The sequence below is a fragment of the Chenopodium album genome, chromosome 2, assembly GCF_948465745.1.
Source record: "Chenopodium album chromosome 2, dcCheAlbu1.1, whole genome shotgun sequence".
NCBI classification, from domain to species: Eukaryota; Viridiplantae; Streptophyta; class Magnoliopsida; order Caryophyllales; family Amaranthaceae; genus Chenopodium; species Chenopodium album.
Window position 1 is genome coordinate 7,893,115 of NC_137835.1, and position 17,150 is coordinate 7,910,264.

Genomic DNA, 17,150 nt, shown 5'->3' on the forward strand with positions numbered 1-17,150 from the left:
GGATTTGTACCTTCATCCCCGGACCCTTATTTGGTTCATGACCTTATGGAGTTGACGATCTCTTAGATCGTTAAGGGGTGTAACCTTCACCTCGTGAACGGTTTACAAGTTCCTAAAAAACTTGTTGGCGACTCTTTTGCTCTATCTTCTTCCCTTTTGGACGCCACCGTACTTTAGTGTATGATTACAGTGGGGTTCAAGCTAGTGGGATTTTTAAGGCTTGAAATTATTCCCTACACCCTTACTTTCCGACGCGAAATGACGACGCCACCCCTTGATAAACAACATTTGTTTCTCATTCTGATAAACTTGAATTAGCTCGAGAAATAAAGTGCAAATATTAGAGTAAAATTAACATTAATTACACCGAACAACGCGTGATTTTGTCATGAATTCCTAACTTAATACCATTTCAACCAATATAATTTATCTTTATCTAACGCCCCGGGACGCTCGTTAGCAAGATCCATTAAATAAATATACAAAAAATTACAAATAATAAGAATAATTTTAGTTCGATAAAAATTAGTAAATTTATTGAGCAATTATGATAGAAAATCGATAAATATATTTTAACCCGCAAAATTAAGTTTTTGAGTAAAAAATTTTATTTTATTTTATTTTTTTTTTTATTTTTTTTTTTTTTTTTGAGGGGTGAGAGAAGACTGTCCTCAATTCCTTTAAAACGGGAATTTTTTTTTTAAATAGCTAGAGTTGTCATTAATTAGATTATTCTCCAACAACATATTTTAATTTTTTTAAAACGGAGTAGAAAAAAACTGAAAAAGCTAACCACCGGCCCAATATGCCCTCTGTTTGTCTCCCTTAATTTCTCGTTGGGGTGACCTTTACCAAATCGGTGTCCTTGCAAACAAAAGACGGACATCCCGTCATCATCTTCCATCTTCAATCTTCAATCTTCCATCTTCTTCTCTTTTCCCTGAATCAAATTTATCACTTCATCGAACCCGGCGTCTTAATTTTCATTTCTCTTTCTCTCTCCTCAAGGTGCGTTTCTTTATCTTATTTCTTCCTATCTGTTGAACATATCCAAAACCCTGAAATTATAGTTTTTTTTTTTTTTTTTTTTTTTTTTTTTTTTTTTTTTTTTTAATTTCATTAAAGCTTAGATCTTTCTGATTTTCAGTACTGCTAATGGGTATTTTTTTTCATTATTATTTTATTTACCTATTAGGGTTTTACTCTCTGATTTTTAATTGATCTGTTTTTTTTTAATTTTTTTTTTAATTTTTAATTTTTAATTTTTTATAATTATTTGTTAAATTACCTGTTCATGTCCTTTTAAATTCTTAGTATTTTTGTTTCTTATCATCTGAGAAATTTATTTTTTTATGACGATTCATGTTAGCCAACCCCAAATCATTTTGGGACTAAGGCTTTGTTGTTGTTAATGCATCATTTGAGAAATTATGTGGTTGGTGTATGGTGTGATTAACTCCATATATAGTGCTAAATGATTTTATAGGTTGAAGGTAGAGCTTTACTATTGTCTGAATAGTTTTGAATCAGGTTTCCTTTTTTTTTTTTTCTTTTTTTTTCTTTTTTTCATGTAATTGTTGTATAATAAACTGATCTAGCAGCTGTTCTCAGCTTCTCACCCCTCCACAATAATATTGGTGTCTGACTGTCTGTCACATGTTTATGTATGCAGAAGTCTGGACTCTTTTAGAATGTTTCACAAGTATGCTTAATTAATCTTTGTTATGTTATAATGATTACGTGTATTGCCTACTTCTAGAGCTTCTCAGGTAAGAAGGCTATTCTGTGGGACTGTATAAAGGAAATGGCAGCAGAGGAGCATACTGATTTATCAGTTTCGAAGCCTCGTTTAGGTGAAAGGAATGCAATTTGGAAGGAGGAGATGGAAAGATGTGAATCTCAAGTTGATGCATTGCAACTGAAATGTATGGAGGTAAAAGCCTCTATTGCCGGGTCTGAAGTGGAGGCAGATAACGAGTTGGATATTTTATTACGGAGAGTGAAAACAGCGGCAACTTTATTGACCTATTTGAAGACTAGAGCACGAACAATGGCGGTTCCGCACTTAGCACAAGCATCTTGTGGGATAAAGCAGTTGGAAGGGATAGGGCTTGTTGACAAGGACGGAATTCCATTATCTAGTTGGTCTAAATATACTGATATTTTGTCTTTTGATGGCCTTGGTGATGTAACATCTACCGGAACAAGTGATCAGAGTGGTCTTGTTTGTGATAAAGATGGAGCCTATGTGTGTGATCTATTAAAATCTGTGCATATGGTCACAAATGTGATGGAAACTCTGGTCAAAAGGGTCCTAATTGCAGAGTCTGAAACTGCTATTGAGAAGGAGAAAGTAAACTTCAGTCAAGAAGAAATTAAGAAGAAGGAAACTCAACTTGAAATCATGTCTTTGAAGTTGGAGGAGATGGAAAGATTTGCTTTTGGAACAAACTGTATTTTGAATGAGATGAGGCAGAGAGTTGAAGATTTGGTTGAAGAGACATCTAGGCAAAGACAAAGAGCTGCAGAAAATGAGCAGGAACTTTCTCGCGTAAAGCGTGATTTTGAGTCTCTGAAATCATATGTCAGTAGTCTCATCAGTGTTAGAGAAACACTCATTTCGTCTGAGAAACAATTCCAAACTATTGAAAAGCTCTTTGAACGGTTAGTATTTGCTCAATTGTTTATATTGTACTCTGTATTTTTTTTTTGCCACCATTATTATTTTTTTGTTGCTTTGAATTATAGTGATTTTTGGAAGGTTATTTTTTATCTGCTAGTCCACAAACAAAGCTCAAATTATTGCTGCTTTTATAAATCGTTCACACCAGCCACCAAAGTTTGTGTAGTTTAATTATGAATAATTTGAATACACAAGCACTAATAAAATTTGAAAGCTTGATACCAAAAGCAAAAGATAATTGAGAGGGAGAAACTATGCCTGTATACTTTACTTATTGATTGAAAATTTGAAATCTAAATTGTTGTAACTTAGATGGAGAAGAGTTTGTAGAAAGGAGAAAATCAAATGATTTTATTCCAAAAATTGAAATTATTGACTTAACATAAATCAATTGACAGATTAAGATTTGATTTGAGAGAGAGAAAACCATAAATTAGAGAGAAGTGATCCAATTAAAAGTTTTCATAGGTCTGGCTTGCGAAGTGATCCAATTTAAAGTTTTCATAGGTCTGGCTTGCGAAGTGATTCAATCAGAAGTTCTCATAGGTCTGTCTTGCGAAGTGATCCAATCAAAAGTTTTCATAAGTCAAGCTTGTGAAGTGATTCAATTAAAAGTTTTCATAGGTCTGTGAAGTGATCCAATTAAAAGTTTTCATAGGTTTGCCTACAAGCCGCATATGTTTTTCCCCTCAAGCAAATGCTTACAAATCTTATAACAGTATATCTATATATGATGGTTGAGATCATTTCTCACCCTTGTCACCTTAAGGAGGTTTCTTATATGATCCTAAACCCACCCTCTCATATCATCTTTTTCTTACGTTACCTCACTCCAAAGTCTAAACCCATCCTTTAGCCACTCTCTCTCTCTCTCTCTCTCTCTCTCTCTCTCTCTCTCTCTCTCTCTCTCTCTCTCTCTCTCTATATATATATATATATATATATATATATATATATATAGGTGATATTCGAAATTATACATTGAGACAGTTTGAACAGATTCCAATATGACTATGTTTTATCTTATGAATAAAACACTGGAAGTACATGACAACTTTTTATAGATTAATTGATCAGAGTATAAGCAATGAGATATCTTACTTGTATATAGGGGTGATCACAAAGAATGACTGGAAATTGGTTAGGACCGGTTCCTCAACTTTAGAACTCGGGCAAATTGGCTGCTAAAATTTTGAAAATCGGACTTGTCGGGTACTAGTTTTGATTTCAGTTACCCGGGTATACACACACACACAAACCAATTGATATATTTTTAGTCTATTAGCCTATTTAATTTTTAACACGCACATTTAATCAGAACCCGTTCCTAACCTCTAGGTACCCGAAATTGTAGCTCATCCCTACTTAGAAATGTTGGGGTGTTTTTCAAGTGGTATTATAATAGTTGGTTATTTTGCTAAAACATTTCTCTGTTTTGTTGTCACAACGTGTTTGTTTTGTGGTAAATATGTCATGTATTTTGACGCCGGGCAATTAGCAGGTTGTGACATATAGCAAATTGTGTTGGTAGTTTTGTGTTGTAGTTGTTACTTTGTTATAATAATTAAATAGGTGCATTTGCAAAGTATTATACAAGTATTCAGTATCTTAGTACTTCCTCCATTTTCCTAAGTTCTACTCACTTTCCATTTTCATTCGTTATTTTAAAACTCACTTTTACTTTATTCATTCTATTTCTTCTACCTTTATTCAATTTTTCCATCTACAATGACACTTTGTGTGGCCCAAATTTTATATAAATTAATCCCTTACTGTTTATTTCTCTCCTCTGTTAAGCAAAAGTAGTCGCATATATGGATCCCATTTTCACCTCTTCTCGACTTTTATAGCTACAATAACCAAGTTGAATTTGGAAATATGGAGGGAGTTGTTAAATTGCTTTTTTGGTGTTATTGGTTGTACACTATATCACTTGTATGTGTGTTGGGTGTGGCTACATAATTACATATCCGACTATCATACGTTAAAAGCTGAATAGTTTTGTCATGGCGCTGTCCTTAAACTGGACAAAGGTGCAAGACTTTGGGGACATAAAGGTTGTTATACCCATATCGGAAGACAAAGTGAAGTGTGTATATTTATGTTTATATTCTCCAGAGGTTGATTCTATCACTAGAATTCAAAGACTGATTTCAATATGTTCAAGGGTTATTGGGTATTGTAAAATTGAATACAAAATCTACTTTTCAATATGTTTCTCTTATGAGTGTAATAGTATCTTGCAATTTAATGTTACTTTGAGAGATTGCAGTTTGTTTTCATTTTCTTGTTGAAACTGTACTCTAATTTACATTTGTGTGTATGTGTGTGTGTTTTTTCTTCCTAAAACAGGTTGGCTGCTAAAACAACCCAATTGGAGGGGGAGAAAATGCAAAAAGAAGCTGAAGTACAGAAACTGATGGATGAAAATGTGAGGTTGCATGCTTTATTAGACAAGAAAGAAGCCCAGCTATTGGCCATGAATGAGCAATGCAAGATGATGGCCCTGAATGCTTCTAATATCTAGACTTAGGGCAATCACCGGTCTCCAAACTGCGTGGTTTGCTTTCTTTATTCCGTACCATTGTACAGCTGCTTAGCTCCATTGTTGTAGCAGAGCTGAATGCCGGGAAATCCTTCGATTTGAATTGCTATGGCATTTTATGTAGCATGGTGGAGGAGCTGCCATAATTGTACTATAGTGAATCGACTGTTGTAACCAATGAAGTGGATTTTTCATTCAATCAATGCTGCCAGAAGGCTTTTATCCTGCGATGTTTATTTGCATTTAATTAGGGAAATTTTCAAGAGTACCCCGGAAATTTGATGAAATAGCCAGATTGACATTATCACCTCGAGTGGGTACATGATGCGTATCCGAATGGATGAAAGACTGTATATGAATTTGATGATTAAAAATCAAAGGATAGTCTTAGAAGGCAACGGCTTCTAAGTTTGATCTTAGGAGCAATGATCCCAAAATCCTAGTTAACAACTAGTTTGAACCTTAACAATGTTCTCTCCAACAATAGCTCAATAATCTCAACTTATTTTTTTAGGAACAATAATATCAGCTTCAATTCATAAAAGTTCCAATTAATGTTGACATATGACTAATATATATTGGAATCTAACCTACTTGCCACTCAAGCAAAAAGGCCTAATAATTACTCATAGTTCACTAAATAAACATGATATAAAGCCTCCGTCTTCTCATAATTTTTTTTTTTTTGAAAGACTGTCTTCTCATAATTTGTTAAAACAAAAGTTAGTTTTTTCTAACCCCCCTCTCGAAGAAAGGAGTTCCTAAAAGAAATCCTACTTTGTGACCCGAACTTTAACCATAAAAGATTTCAGGATGATTCTTCAAAATCAAGCTTCTTAAATTTTGATTTGGTATTATGTTACAACTTTAGTTGTTGGCAACATTAATAATGGAAAACACGTAAACAAAAATTTTTAGGGTATAAATGTTTGTATATTATTCTTAAGAGTTTAGCAATATTTTAAATGGTAAAAATAAATATTTTTAGGGGCATAATTGTCACAACACTATGAGTCACCTTAATATGTTTTACAAATTTACTGGCTTAGTTTTTCGCATGGGGCACCATCAACCTCGGCCACCATGTTCATATATGTCAATTATGCACAAGATTATTAAAAAACACGTACTAAAACACGTATGGCTTTAATTTCAAATCTCTAGGGATCAGATGTACTATAGCCATATATATAAGGATTTTTATGCTCATTTGGTTGATATCGGAATTTTTTTTTGTTTTAGTTCATGGATAATTGTAAGTGTTTTTTAGCCGGCAGTAAATTGAAGGAAGTAAATTCTTGTGAGAATTTCAATTTGAGTAACTAATTTCATACGGTACAAAATGATGGGTTAGATACCGGATCGACATCCACGTCCTCATCCGTCAAGGATTTTGGAGCCACCAAAGGTGTCCTCAAGCATCCTTATGATGCCTTAGCAAAGAAAGACACCACTTATAGTGCTTATAGTGGTGCCTTTGACTACAGTGGTGGATACTCATTATCACCAAAAATAGAGCCAAAGTAACACCTTTTTCTTTCAACTTATGTCAAACAATTAGTGGTTTAAGGAATGTAATATTTGACATCCCAGCAGGCAATAGCACTATATGACCATTTTCGTGATTGATTATTATGCTATTGTTGTTCGAAAACGAAAAAAAAAAAAAAAAAGATGTACTCTTGCCAATCTTGACAATTGGACTCAACTTTCGGGCAATTAACAGTGTAACCCTAAGGTTATAACAATAGTTGTGTATAACAAGTAAAAAAAAATTATATTAGATACAAAGAAGAACGTTTGAGAGAAGAGAAGGTAGATAAAGCAACATATATTTAACAAGCCATAAAAACATTAATGTTGCCACTCTTGCATTGTTTTATGTACATAGTAAGCTTATATATAAAGGGTTCTCCACAGGGAATAAAGGATCGTATCCGCAGGGAATAATGGTTATTAGTACACCATGAATAATGTAAAAGGGGTATAAGCTAGTTCGGTCACAACTCACAAGTTGCAGTTGTGATTAGTTGACTACTTGACGGTTAAATTAAGCTAAGGAAGATACTATAGGAAATTTAAAATAAATGCTAGGGGAAAACGAGATTCGACACTAACCAAACCAACAAATCAATAAAATAGGCAAACACTAACACAAATTAGTGATAGAGCACTAAACATTGCCTTATTTCGAAGCCACAACATTATGTCATTCTTAAGCCAAACTCAACTAATAAGGTAGGCCGCAACAAATTCTCGATGATAGGAACGAGATACTAAATTGGGTTTGTATTTCGATCGTTTCGAGAAAGCATACAAACACAACTAATTGAGATTTTCACCTAACTATCACAACTAAGGCAACCGTACTATTGAAACAAATTAATGTAAGCAAGATATAAATTACATCTAACCATACAAGAAAAGCCTGTCAATTAAACCTCAATTTTCTAAGCAAGATAGAAATTACATCTAATCATACAAGAAAAGCTTGTCAATTAAACCTCATTTTTCAATGCAAGCAAAGATAATGAATACATGAGTATTAACTAATAAGTGGACAAAGTGGTCATCTATGGGCCTGTTTTCTTCAGTTTAATTTCAATTCAGTTCAATTCAACTTCAATCAGTTCAACTCTATTCAGTTTAGTTAACACATGCAAGCACATACAAAATTAATTATTTAACAATCAATCATCAAACTAAGGTAAACATGCAAGCACATACAAAATTAATCAAGCCATAGCTTGGTTTAATCTTCACCTAACCCCTACTCCGTACTCACTAGTCAATATATATTCACTAAGGGTGCAGTCTATTTACTTGATTTTTACTTATTTGAGCTTATCTCAACTTATTAGCCCTTATCAGAACTTATTTTAGTTACAAATTGAACTTGGGTAATTCTGATTAACCTTTTATCACAACTTATGAATTTAATAATCCTTATCTATTTTTATTTTTTTTAATGAAGTAAGGACATGTTCTCTTCAGCTTAATTTCAATTTTGTACAATTCAGCTCCTAATTTCCTTTTATCATAAACAATTCATTTCAGCTATATTCAGTTCAGTTCAACTCCAATCAGTCAGCTATGTTTAATAAATTAGATTAGGTCCTAAGTGGGAATGAGGTGAACATAGAACATTTTGACAACAATTTTTAAATTCACCATTTAGGGTTTAGGGTTAGGATTAGGGTTAGGTTTAGGGTTTGGATTTAGTGTTTAGGGTTAGGGTTGTTTTTTTTATGTAAAAAATAATTTTAATTTTTTTAAATTTGGGTTTTTTTTAAAAAAAAAATTACAGATTAAGCCAGTATAACCAAATGAATCATTGTTACTCCTCAAAATCGTTACAAAACCCATAGACATTAACGGCTGATATCGTTTTATTTCATTTATTTCAGAGGTTCCAAGCTGGTTCCTTTTAATTTCAGAGGTTAATTTTTATTTTATTTTTTAAAAAGGGTACTTGATAGATCGAAAATAAAATAATTGGTAATATTTTTGTTTATTTCCATTGATTGGATATAAGAATTTCGAAAAAACCATTTAAAAAAACAAAAAAATGTTAATTTCAGTAAAACCAAAAAAGAAAAAAAAGGATAATTCAAGTTACCGGTTAATTGTTAGAAAACCACAAACGACGTAAACAAAACGGCTATAATTGATTTATTCCCATTGATTTCGGATTTCGTACGCCGGTTGCTAGAGGCTTCTTGCCGCTGAAGCTGGGTGATAAATACGAAGTATGTTGTATACTTAGATCTGGGTATTCTAATACATATAGGCCCAGATATCTCGATGTCCTAACTTAAATTTCAAGCCCATTTTATTTGGTGACCTTTATACCCACATCATCTTTCCTGGTTGGTTCATTTGACAAAAATTAATACTAGTAAAAACTTGAGATTATACACACATTGTGATTTCTGATTTTGTGATAAATCACTAATGTAATAAAAATTTACATAATACGGAGTAACATTTGTTTATAGATATCATACAACTTCCTCCGTCCCATAATATAGTTACTGTTTCTGTTTTTTCACGTTATTTAAGAAATCTGAGGAGAAAGTGAATGAACTACATTAATAAAAGTGAAAAGTACAATTATAGACAAAAGTTAGAGAGAGTGTGGAAAAAAGTATAAGACATGTGCAAAATTAAAGGTTAATGTCGAAAGTACATGAATAAAGTTAAAAACGTGAGGGTATAATAGTCTTTACATATTATATAAAAATAGAAATAGGAACAACATTTTGACTCTCCAAAATAGGATAACAAAAAACTAAAATATGTGATGGAGGGAGTATAATAGTATTAAAATCAAATCAAAACTGAAAACTGGTATGTGATACAGTGAATGGAGGAACAACTTTTAAATGGAGACATTTATAAAAAAAAAATAAAAAATAAAAATATATATATATATTTTTTACTCATTTGTAATTTTTTTTTTTTTTGTCGGATACTCATCTGTAATTGAAAATTGAAAGTATAACTCAAAAAGTTTAGTAGGGAACTAGGGATATTATTGCTTTGATTTTAGTCATGCTTGTTATATAAAGCAACGAGGAGCACACGTACATAAGTACATAAGTAGTTAAGCACACTGTAGTGCTTAACAAGGCCTTTGACATTTACATTTGAAAAAGTCACAAACTCCAACAGGCCAATTCTCTTTAGTACAAGATTGCCTACAAGCCTCATGAGTACCGCAAGGACCTTTGAAAAACTGGCTTGGTTTTTCGCATGTGGCACCATCAACCTCGGCCACCATATTCATCTCTGTCAATTATGCACAAAAAAATTAAGAAACACATGCGTAACATAAGGCTTGAAATGAATATCAAATCTCTAGGGATAGGATGTACTATAGCCCGGTTTGTAATTTAATTTCTTTTTCCTTTTTTTTTTTCTTCAGGAGGATATTTTAAGAGTCACTACTCCCCGGTTTGTAATTTAATTTCTTTTTGCTTTGAATAAAAGGGTTTTGCCTTCGTTTGCACCCAAAAAATAAATAAAAAAAATCAGGATGTACTATAGCCATATAGATATTTATTTTTATTTTTATTTTTTTTTAGTTGATATTTGTACTTTTTTTTTTAAGTTAATGGAATGTGTAAGTGTTGTTTAGTTGACAGTAGATGGAGGGAAGTAACTTCTTGTAAGACTTTCGATCAGGTACAAAATTCTACTTTTAGAAGTACAACTCACTCATTGTACACTCAAAATTTCTGATTCCCATATTATCTCATGCCTACCAATAATAAATGAAAACTCATTTAGCTAACCGTCTCATAAAATTAACTAATCTTTACTATACTTAACTTAAATCAACTTACTAACACTAATCTAAACTTTTTTTTTTTTTTCTAATATAAAATGAAATAATGCGAACATAATATATGACTTGAATCAAATATAAGCGCATAATTTCTTGAATTGGTCGTGTTTAAGTATTAGTTGAATCAAGTATAAGTGCATACAAAAAAGAAAAAGAAAAAAAAAAAAAAAAAAAAAAAAAAAAAAAGGAGGAAGTGATCGATTACCTGAAGCAAATAAAAAGATAAGCAACAACAATAGCCCAAAGAATTTCTTCATATTTCTTGAATTGGTCGTGTTTAAGTATCAGTTGTTTAAAATTAGTGAGTATACTATGTACACTTTTAAAGCTATATTTATATACAAAGTATTGCTCAGAAAAGATGTTTATACCTCATAATTCAAGGCCTTCTAATATATCAAGCTCACCAAAGCTGAAAAGTTGCGAAAAAGTAGTTGGTTATTTATTATTGAGCTAATTGACAAGAACGGCAATTAAGGCTATTAAGGGCACAACTTTGTTGACTCTTCAATCTATGCCACTTGAGTTGATATGTACACTCATAATAAGGGCAATAACAGTAGAACAAATCCATATAAGAGGTTTGTCCATGTGCCCGTAATGTCACTATGTCACATCATCATTACATAAATTTCTCATCTAACAAACCTTTCACTAACAGTAACAAATTAATTTTTACATTTTAGAGATGATTAGACCGGTTTTGGCAGCCAATTTGGCCATTGACTGCTAGTTGTTGTTATTATTAAAACCTAAACTCTTGGTCACTAACCTTAACCCTAAACCCTCATAATAATAAAGGCATAAAGCTATGTACTTTCTAATGGCAACAATTGAATGATACAAAGTACACATGATTGCTGCTGGGTCATTGACTCATTGTAGTCTGTCTTGGACCGGTTAATTCATATTGGACTACTCATGAATTGCTTTCTAATTCTTTGCATTGGGCCGAGACTTGTTACAAACTTACTTTTTTTTTTTGAGAAAAACTTGTTACAAACTTACAACTAACGAGTAATATTGTTATATTCCTAATTATAGAATTTTCTTTTTCTTTTTCTTTTATGGGATAGTTTCCTAATTATAGATTTTTAATTAAATATACAGAGTATTGCTTTTTTTTTTTTTTTTTTTTTTTTTTTTTTTTTTTTTTAGAAAACAGAGTATTGCATTTTATTACACACTTTTCATTATACTCGTTTTGATTTATATTCATATGACCATGTTGACCCATCATAAATAAACAAAGTACTCGACAATGAAGAAAATTGGAATTAAATTTGAAACTAGGGTCCTAACCATCTAAATATAATATGGCAACTTTGGTGAGACAAATCACCCCTTAACTCCAACCTTAAACCTTAATTAATACGAAGTATAACCATTCTTTTCTAACAGTCTATTTTGAAGAATCTTAAACCATGTTTTAGTGTCACCGGGCCCATGGAGGTGTGGGATGTTTCCAACTTTCAAATTTATGGCCTATTTTCATACGTTGAAATTCAGTTTAGTTCAGTTCAGCTCATTTGTAATGATATTGCTAATGATATAAAGCAAAATTTCATTCTTTTAAGCTCTTATTACAACGACGATAATAATAATAATAATAATAATAATAATAATCAATAAATAAGAATAATAATAATAATATAATAATCAATAAATAATAATACTAATAATAATAAATAATAATAATACTAATAATAATCAATAAATAATAATAATAATAATAATCAATAAATAATAATAATAATAATAATAATAATAATAATAATAAAATAATAATAATAATAGTATATTTTTCTTAAATATTTTAATATGTATATTTGTATATACACATATGTATAATAATAAATAATCAAAGATCACTAATCCGTAGTTAAAAATCACTAATTAATAAGTTCAGTTCAGTTCAGTTCAGTTCAGCTAAGTTCAGTCAATGAGAACAGACCCTTAGTCAATACATCACCTTTAAACATTGGTTGAAGTCTAATATTTTCCCGAATAAATCAGTTGTACGTTAATGCAATTCCCTAATTTTCTCCTCTTTATATTTCTTCAGTTAAAATTTATTTCTCTTCTAAAAAAGTCGTTAATAATATTTCATCACTCATCTTCCTCCTCTTTGGAATAAAACTCATCTTCCCCATTATTATAAGCAAAAAACTATAAGTTCCAAAATCCAAAATCCTCCTTTTATGAGTAAAACTCATCTTCCCCACTTGGAGGTTTGATGTAAGCCAAGACAACATCACATTCGATTGCACCATAATCAAGATGAATTTTGCTTTCAAGGTAGTGTTTATAAAACATCACATGCATCATTTTTTTTTTTTTTTAATACACGTCAAATAATTTGCATGGTCCACATTCCTAACATCTTTTTATCTTACATGAACTTTTACTTATTACCTATACATGACTTTAATAGAGGAAAAGGAGCATAAAATTTTCTATCTTACGTGATTAAAGCCGTGTATAGGTAATAAGTAAAATATACATAATAGAGTGAAAAGAACATGAACTAACACTATGCTCCTTTACCTCTATTATTTAATAATAATACACGCAATATTTTTTGTTATTGTTCCCTAGATTGTATACTATTTTAACTTTAGTAACGTAGCTGAGAAAATGAACAAAATTTAAGTAGTTTAGAAATTAGTGGTTGGATCTAAGAAAGAATTTCAGTATCTTTCATCTTTGTAAGACAACTTTTTTTTGTGTGTGTGTGTTTTTTTTTTCATTTCAAGTAATGACAAATTGAAAACTCCATAATTTAAATAAAACACATATTTTACATAAGCAAAGGGGTGAGGTGATGGTGTCCCCCTAAAAATACCATAATATCCCTCATGACTCAGTGTTAAACTTAGAAGAAAATAAAATCAAGAACTATTCAATTCAAGGAGGTTTTTTGTAAAAATAAATTATGATCCAAACAATAATAATAAACATTGCACCTAAAATAAATACGATGTCTAAATAATGGCAAAAACTACACAAAATGATATATATTATAGACGTTTAAACAATTAAGTTATAAGGTTGTATATGTTTAAAGTGAATTGATTAATGGTTAACTATAGGAAATGATTTTGGTAGTATAGATACCACTTACATAATCTCAGATTTTTGTTTGAAAACATAATGATTGTACGTAGGTATATTGGTAGTATCTATTAAACTTAACGAGTAATATAGAATATCGCGTAATAATTTTAATTATCTAGTGTTTACAAAGTATGGAGTAATATGAAGTATATATATGTATTAAACATATGATAAGATTGTATAAAAACTCGGTAAATTTATATATTAATTGTGACGACAATGTGTACAATAAATGTTTAAGGACCAAAATTGCATTTTAGACCGTTCCTTTGCTACATACACTAACAATACACTTGCATTTGCATAGGCTTCTGCTCCATAAGCAAGGACATCAATACTTTATTTAAATTTTCGAACTTTACGGTGTGGCTTCCTCCCATCTGTTACATAAATATATATGAAGTATATATCTTAGACCTCAAAATAAATAAATATATATATATATATATATATATATATATATATATATATATATATATATATATGGTCAATATGGAGTATATATGTAATCATAACAGTTAGTTATATAGAGGAAAATCGAGATTAGGTAATTATCAACATCTTGAAAACGACATTGATCTATATTATATATAACAATTGGTATCTTGCGTGCTTAACTGCTTATACAAGAAGTTCTTGTTTTTAAATGAGAAACGAATCCGAATTGAAATGAAAGGTTTTTTTTTTATTTTTTTATTTTATACTACTTCTGGTTTTTATTACTCGCAACAAATAAATATTTTATGTCTCATAAATAATACGGAGTACCTCTTTGTTGCAAGTAATAAGAACCGAAAGTAGTATATTAAATAAAGATACTTTGTAAGATACTTCGTATTAACTTAAGCAATAATCTTTAATTTATACATGATAAAATGTTATGGTGTAAATTAAAGTTTAAGAACTTACAATCAATTAAAAGGTACCAAAAATATAGCATGAAGAAATGTACGTAAAAAACTAAAACATAACATTGAAAAGTACGTAACAAACTAAGGTGACTTACCCATAAATGTATATTGTAAAAAGTTGTTCCTCCAAAAGATTGAAAAGAAGAAATATCAATAACAAGATAACCCTTCTTCTCAAGCAAATCAAGCACCTCAGATAATGATATTTTCTCGAATGCTGAAATTTGGATCACCATTTCTTTATCACCCATTTTATTCACAGAAATCGAACACGAAAATGTATCCTTGATCGTACGATTTTTAGTCATGGGTTTTTCCTCTTGAATAATTTCCCTTGCATTTCCTTGAATTAATGAAACTTTTGATAAAAGCTCCTCCTTCCTACTAATTAAATTCTCCACTTCTTTTTGTAATTCCGGTATGTACTCAACCGCACGTACAACTGTCCCTGGAATGCTTAGTCTTTTCTGTAATAGATAAAATTGTATAAATTACATAAAAATAAGTAGTAATTTTACTTTGGCATTAAAAGAGATGAAGAATAATCAAATTGTGAAATAATAATAATACTTTAGGGACCGAATATTAAGATTATAAGAGACTAGTTGATACAAGGTATAATATTTTATGTCTCACAAATAATATATGCTAGTAATATGAAAAAGAGTTAGTAATAACAATAATAAGTACCTTATGATCCGAAGAAGGAAGTAAAGCACGTAGAGAAGAATACAAGTTACTGATCTTCTTTCTTCGAACTCGTTCACTTGCATTATGATTGAGTTTCTTGGATAATGATATTGGATTATTATCAAATAAATGATCTGTTGAACTCGTATCTTGTGGCAAATCGCTTCGCTTAACATCTATAGAACTTGTACCTTGTGGCGATTCGCTTCGCTTAACATGGTCATGCTCTTGATATTGGTAATCTTGAGATTGATGAGAAGATGAAAAATTTAGAAGAAATACAGAATCTAGGTCGACATTATTAAAACCTTGAATAGTACCTAAATCTATGGGATAATCCCATCCTAAATAAGTAGGGCAAATTAAAGACATTATTTGGAATAATTAATTTGGTGTGATTCCTTAAAAGTTCAAACTTTATTCCAAGGAACGGACAAGCTAACTAATAAGGTGTTTTGAGCTCTTCTTCACTTGGATCGACTATATAGACGCTTTTATATATAGAGACATGCATGTGAATGCATAATGTATTACTCCCTCCGTTTTTTTTTATATGCATCACTTGCATTTACACGGAGATTTAGGAAAGTTATTTGCTTCAATATTATATTGTGCAAGTGGGGGAAGTGGATGATTAATTTATTTTGATAAAAGTACAATGTGGGTCATGAAATAGATAGTATGTGTGATAGAATGATTTATTTAATAATATAAGTGGGGACCATGAAAGAGAGTGAAATGATAAAATATTTTGAGTGGGATATTTGAGAAGAGAGAGAGAAAATAAAATATAGTATAAAGTTACCAAATATAAAAGTGATGCATATATAAAAAAACACCCCTAAATAAAAAGTGATGCATATAAAAAAAACGGAGGGAGTAAAATTATTTAATTTGCATCGAAGAATACAAAGTGACAAAATAGATTCATTTTCCTAAAAAAAAATTAAATAAATTCATAAAGTAAATAAAATAATAATTTTATCAAAAAGAGAGCGGGAAAGTGATTAATTATCATTTTAAACCACTGTAGGAATAAACTTGCGTCAAACAAATAGGGATCGAGGACGTTAAAAACTTTGAAATAGCAACGACGTGGTCGTCAGATATTCCACGTCATAGACAGAATATGCTGTATGATTATAATGCGTGTGTTGTGCTCGAGCAATGCTCGTGGATTTATCAAATAAAAAGGTAATACTGCGCTAGTTATATGACGTGTATGCCATTTCACTATAATATAATGTAATCATCTTCTAGCTAGTGTACTCATCTTTACCTAACAAACTCTCCTAACTAAACTTTTCTAAACATATAGTTGTGCAATTCGCCAAATTCATTATACTTCCTTCGAGCCTTTTCTATTTTATTTTATTTTATTTTATTTATTTATTTATTATTTTTTTTTTCTGAAAACGGGAGGAAAGCTTTAACCACTTGAGTCATCCCTCACTCTCTATTTTATTTATTTTGATCATTTAAAACTATTTTTTTTTTACCCTTCCTTCATCATTTTATAACTCCAATTAATGTAATAAATTCATATCTTTAAAAAAAAAAACTTACGAAAATAATTATACTCCGCATAAGAGTAGAAAAGAAAATTGCTCTCTACCATTTTCTGATTTCCTTAGTTTATTTTGCAACAATAATAGCATAATAGGGAATAACTCAATAAAAATAAAGCGATATAATGTTGTCAAACTATAAAAGTATATAAGATAGAGATCGAATAATGTCTTATGTCTTTTTCACGTATTCAAGTATTCTTCTAGCCCGTCAAAATATAGGAAGTTATTGAATTGCAAGTCTTCAAGCTCCAACTATCCCAAATAAATTTATAGTTCATTAATT

At 30.6% G+C, this 17,150-nt stretch overlaps 2 protein-coding genes and 1 long non-coding RNA gene across 4 annotated transcripts; 1 reads left to right on the forward strand and 2 right to left on the reverse strand.

Annotated features, from left to right (window-relative positions):
- The first annotated feature begins 793 nt into the window (after positions 1-793).
- LOC145595025 (uncharacterized) lies at positions 794-5,321 on the forward strand. Of its 2 annotated transcripts, none has more exons than XM_081651380.1 (3): positions 794-1,008; positions 1,770-2,664; positions 5,036-5,321. In XM_081651380.1, the coding sequence occupies exons 2-3, from the start codon at positions 1,805-1,807 to the stop codon at positions 5,208-5,210; spliced, it is 1,035 nt and encodes a 344-aa protein (XP_081507506.1). In that variant the 5' UTR covers positions 794-1,008; positions 1,770-1,804; the 3' UTR covers positions 5,211-5,321. The 2 variants fall into 2 exon arrangements, with proteins under 2 accessions (XP_081507506.1, XP_081507514.1); XM_081651388.1 differs by having other exon boundaries at positions 851-1,008; positions 1,760-2,664.
- Positions 5,322-9,741: 4,420 nt separating this feature from the next.
- Positions 9,742-10,975, reverse strand: LOC145595042 (uncharacterized). Its single transcript, XR_014102906.1, has 2 exons — positions 10,784-10,975; positions 9,742-10,019 (listed from the first exon to the last, which is right to left on the reverse strand). It is a non-coding gene; the product is annotated as an uncharacterized LOC145595042 (long non-coding RNA).
- Positions 10,976-13,976: 3,001 nt separating this feature from the next.
- On the reverse strand, positions 13,977-15,668 carry LOC145567744 (transcription factor bHLH101-like). Its single transcript, XM_081627115.1, has 3 exons — positions 15,297-15,668; positions 14,702-15,073; positions 13,977-14,075 (listed from the first exon to the last, which is right to left on the reverse strand). The coding sequence occupies exons 1-3, from the start codon at positions 15,666-15,668 to the stop codon at positions 13,977-13,979; spliced, it is 843 nt and encodes a 280-aa protein (XP_081483241.1).
- Between the last annotated feature and the right edge of the window lie 1,482 nt (positions 15,669-17,150).

Excerpts from the sequence above, each read along its gene's own strand:
- LOC145595025 (XM_081651380.1), top strand. The coding sequence starts at position 1,805 with ATGGCAGCAGAGGAGCATACTGATTTATCAGTTTCGAAGCCTCGTTTA. Across the intron at positions 2,665-5,035 it reads ATTGAAAAGCTCTTTGAACG|GTTGGCTGCTAAAACAACCC; the intron begins GTTAGTATTTGC and ends TTCCTAAAACAG.
- LOC145567744 (XM_081627115.1), bottom strand. The coding sequence starts at position 15,668 with ATGTCTTTAATTTGCCCTACTTATTTAGGATGGGATTATCCCATAGAT. Across the intron at positions 15,074-15,296 it reads TTCCTTCTTCGGATCATAAG|AAAAGACTAAGCATTCCAGG; the intron begins GTACTTATTATT and ends TATCTATTACAG. Across the intron at positions 14,076-14,701 it reads TTTACAATATACATTTATGG|ATGGGAGGAAGCCACACCGT; the intron begins GTAAGTCACCTT and ends TTTATGTAACAG.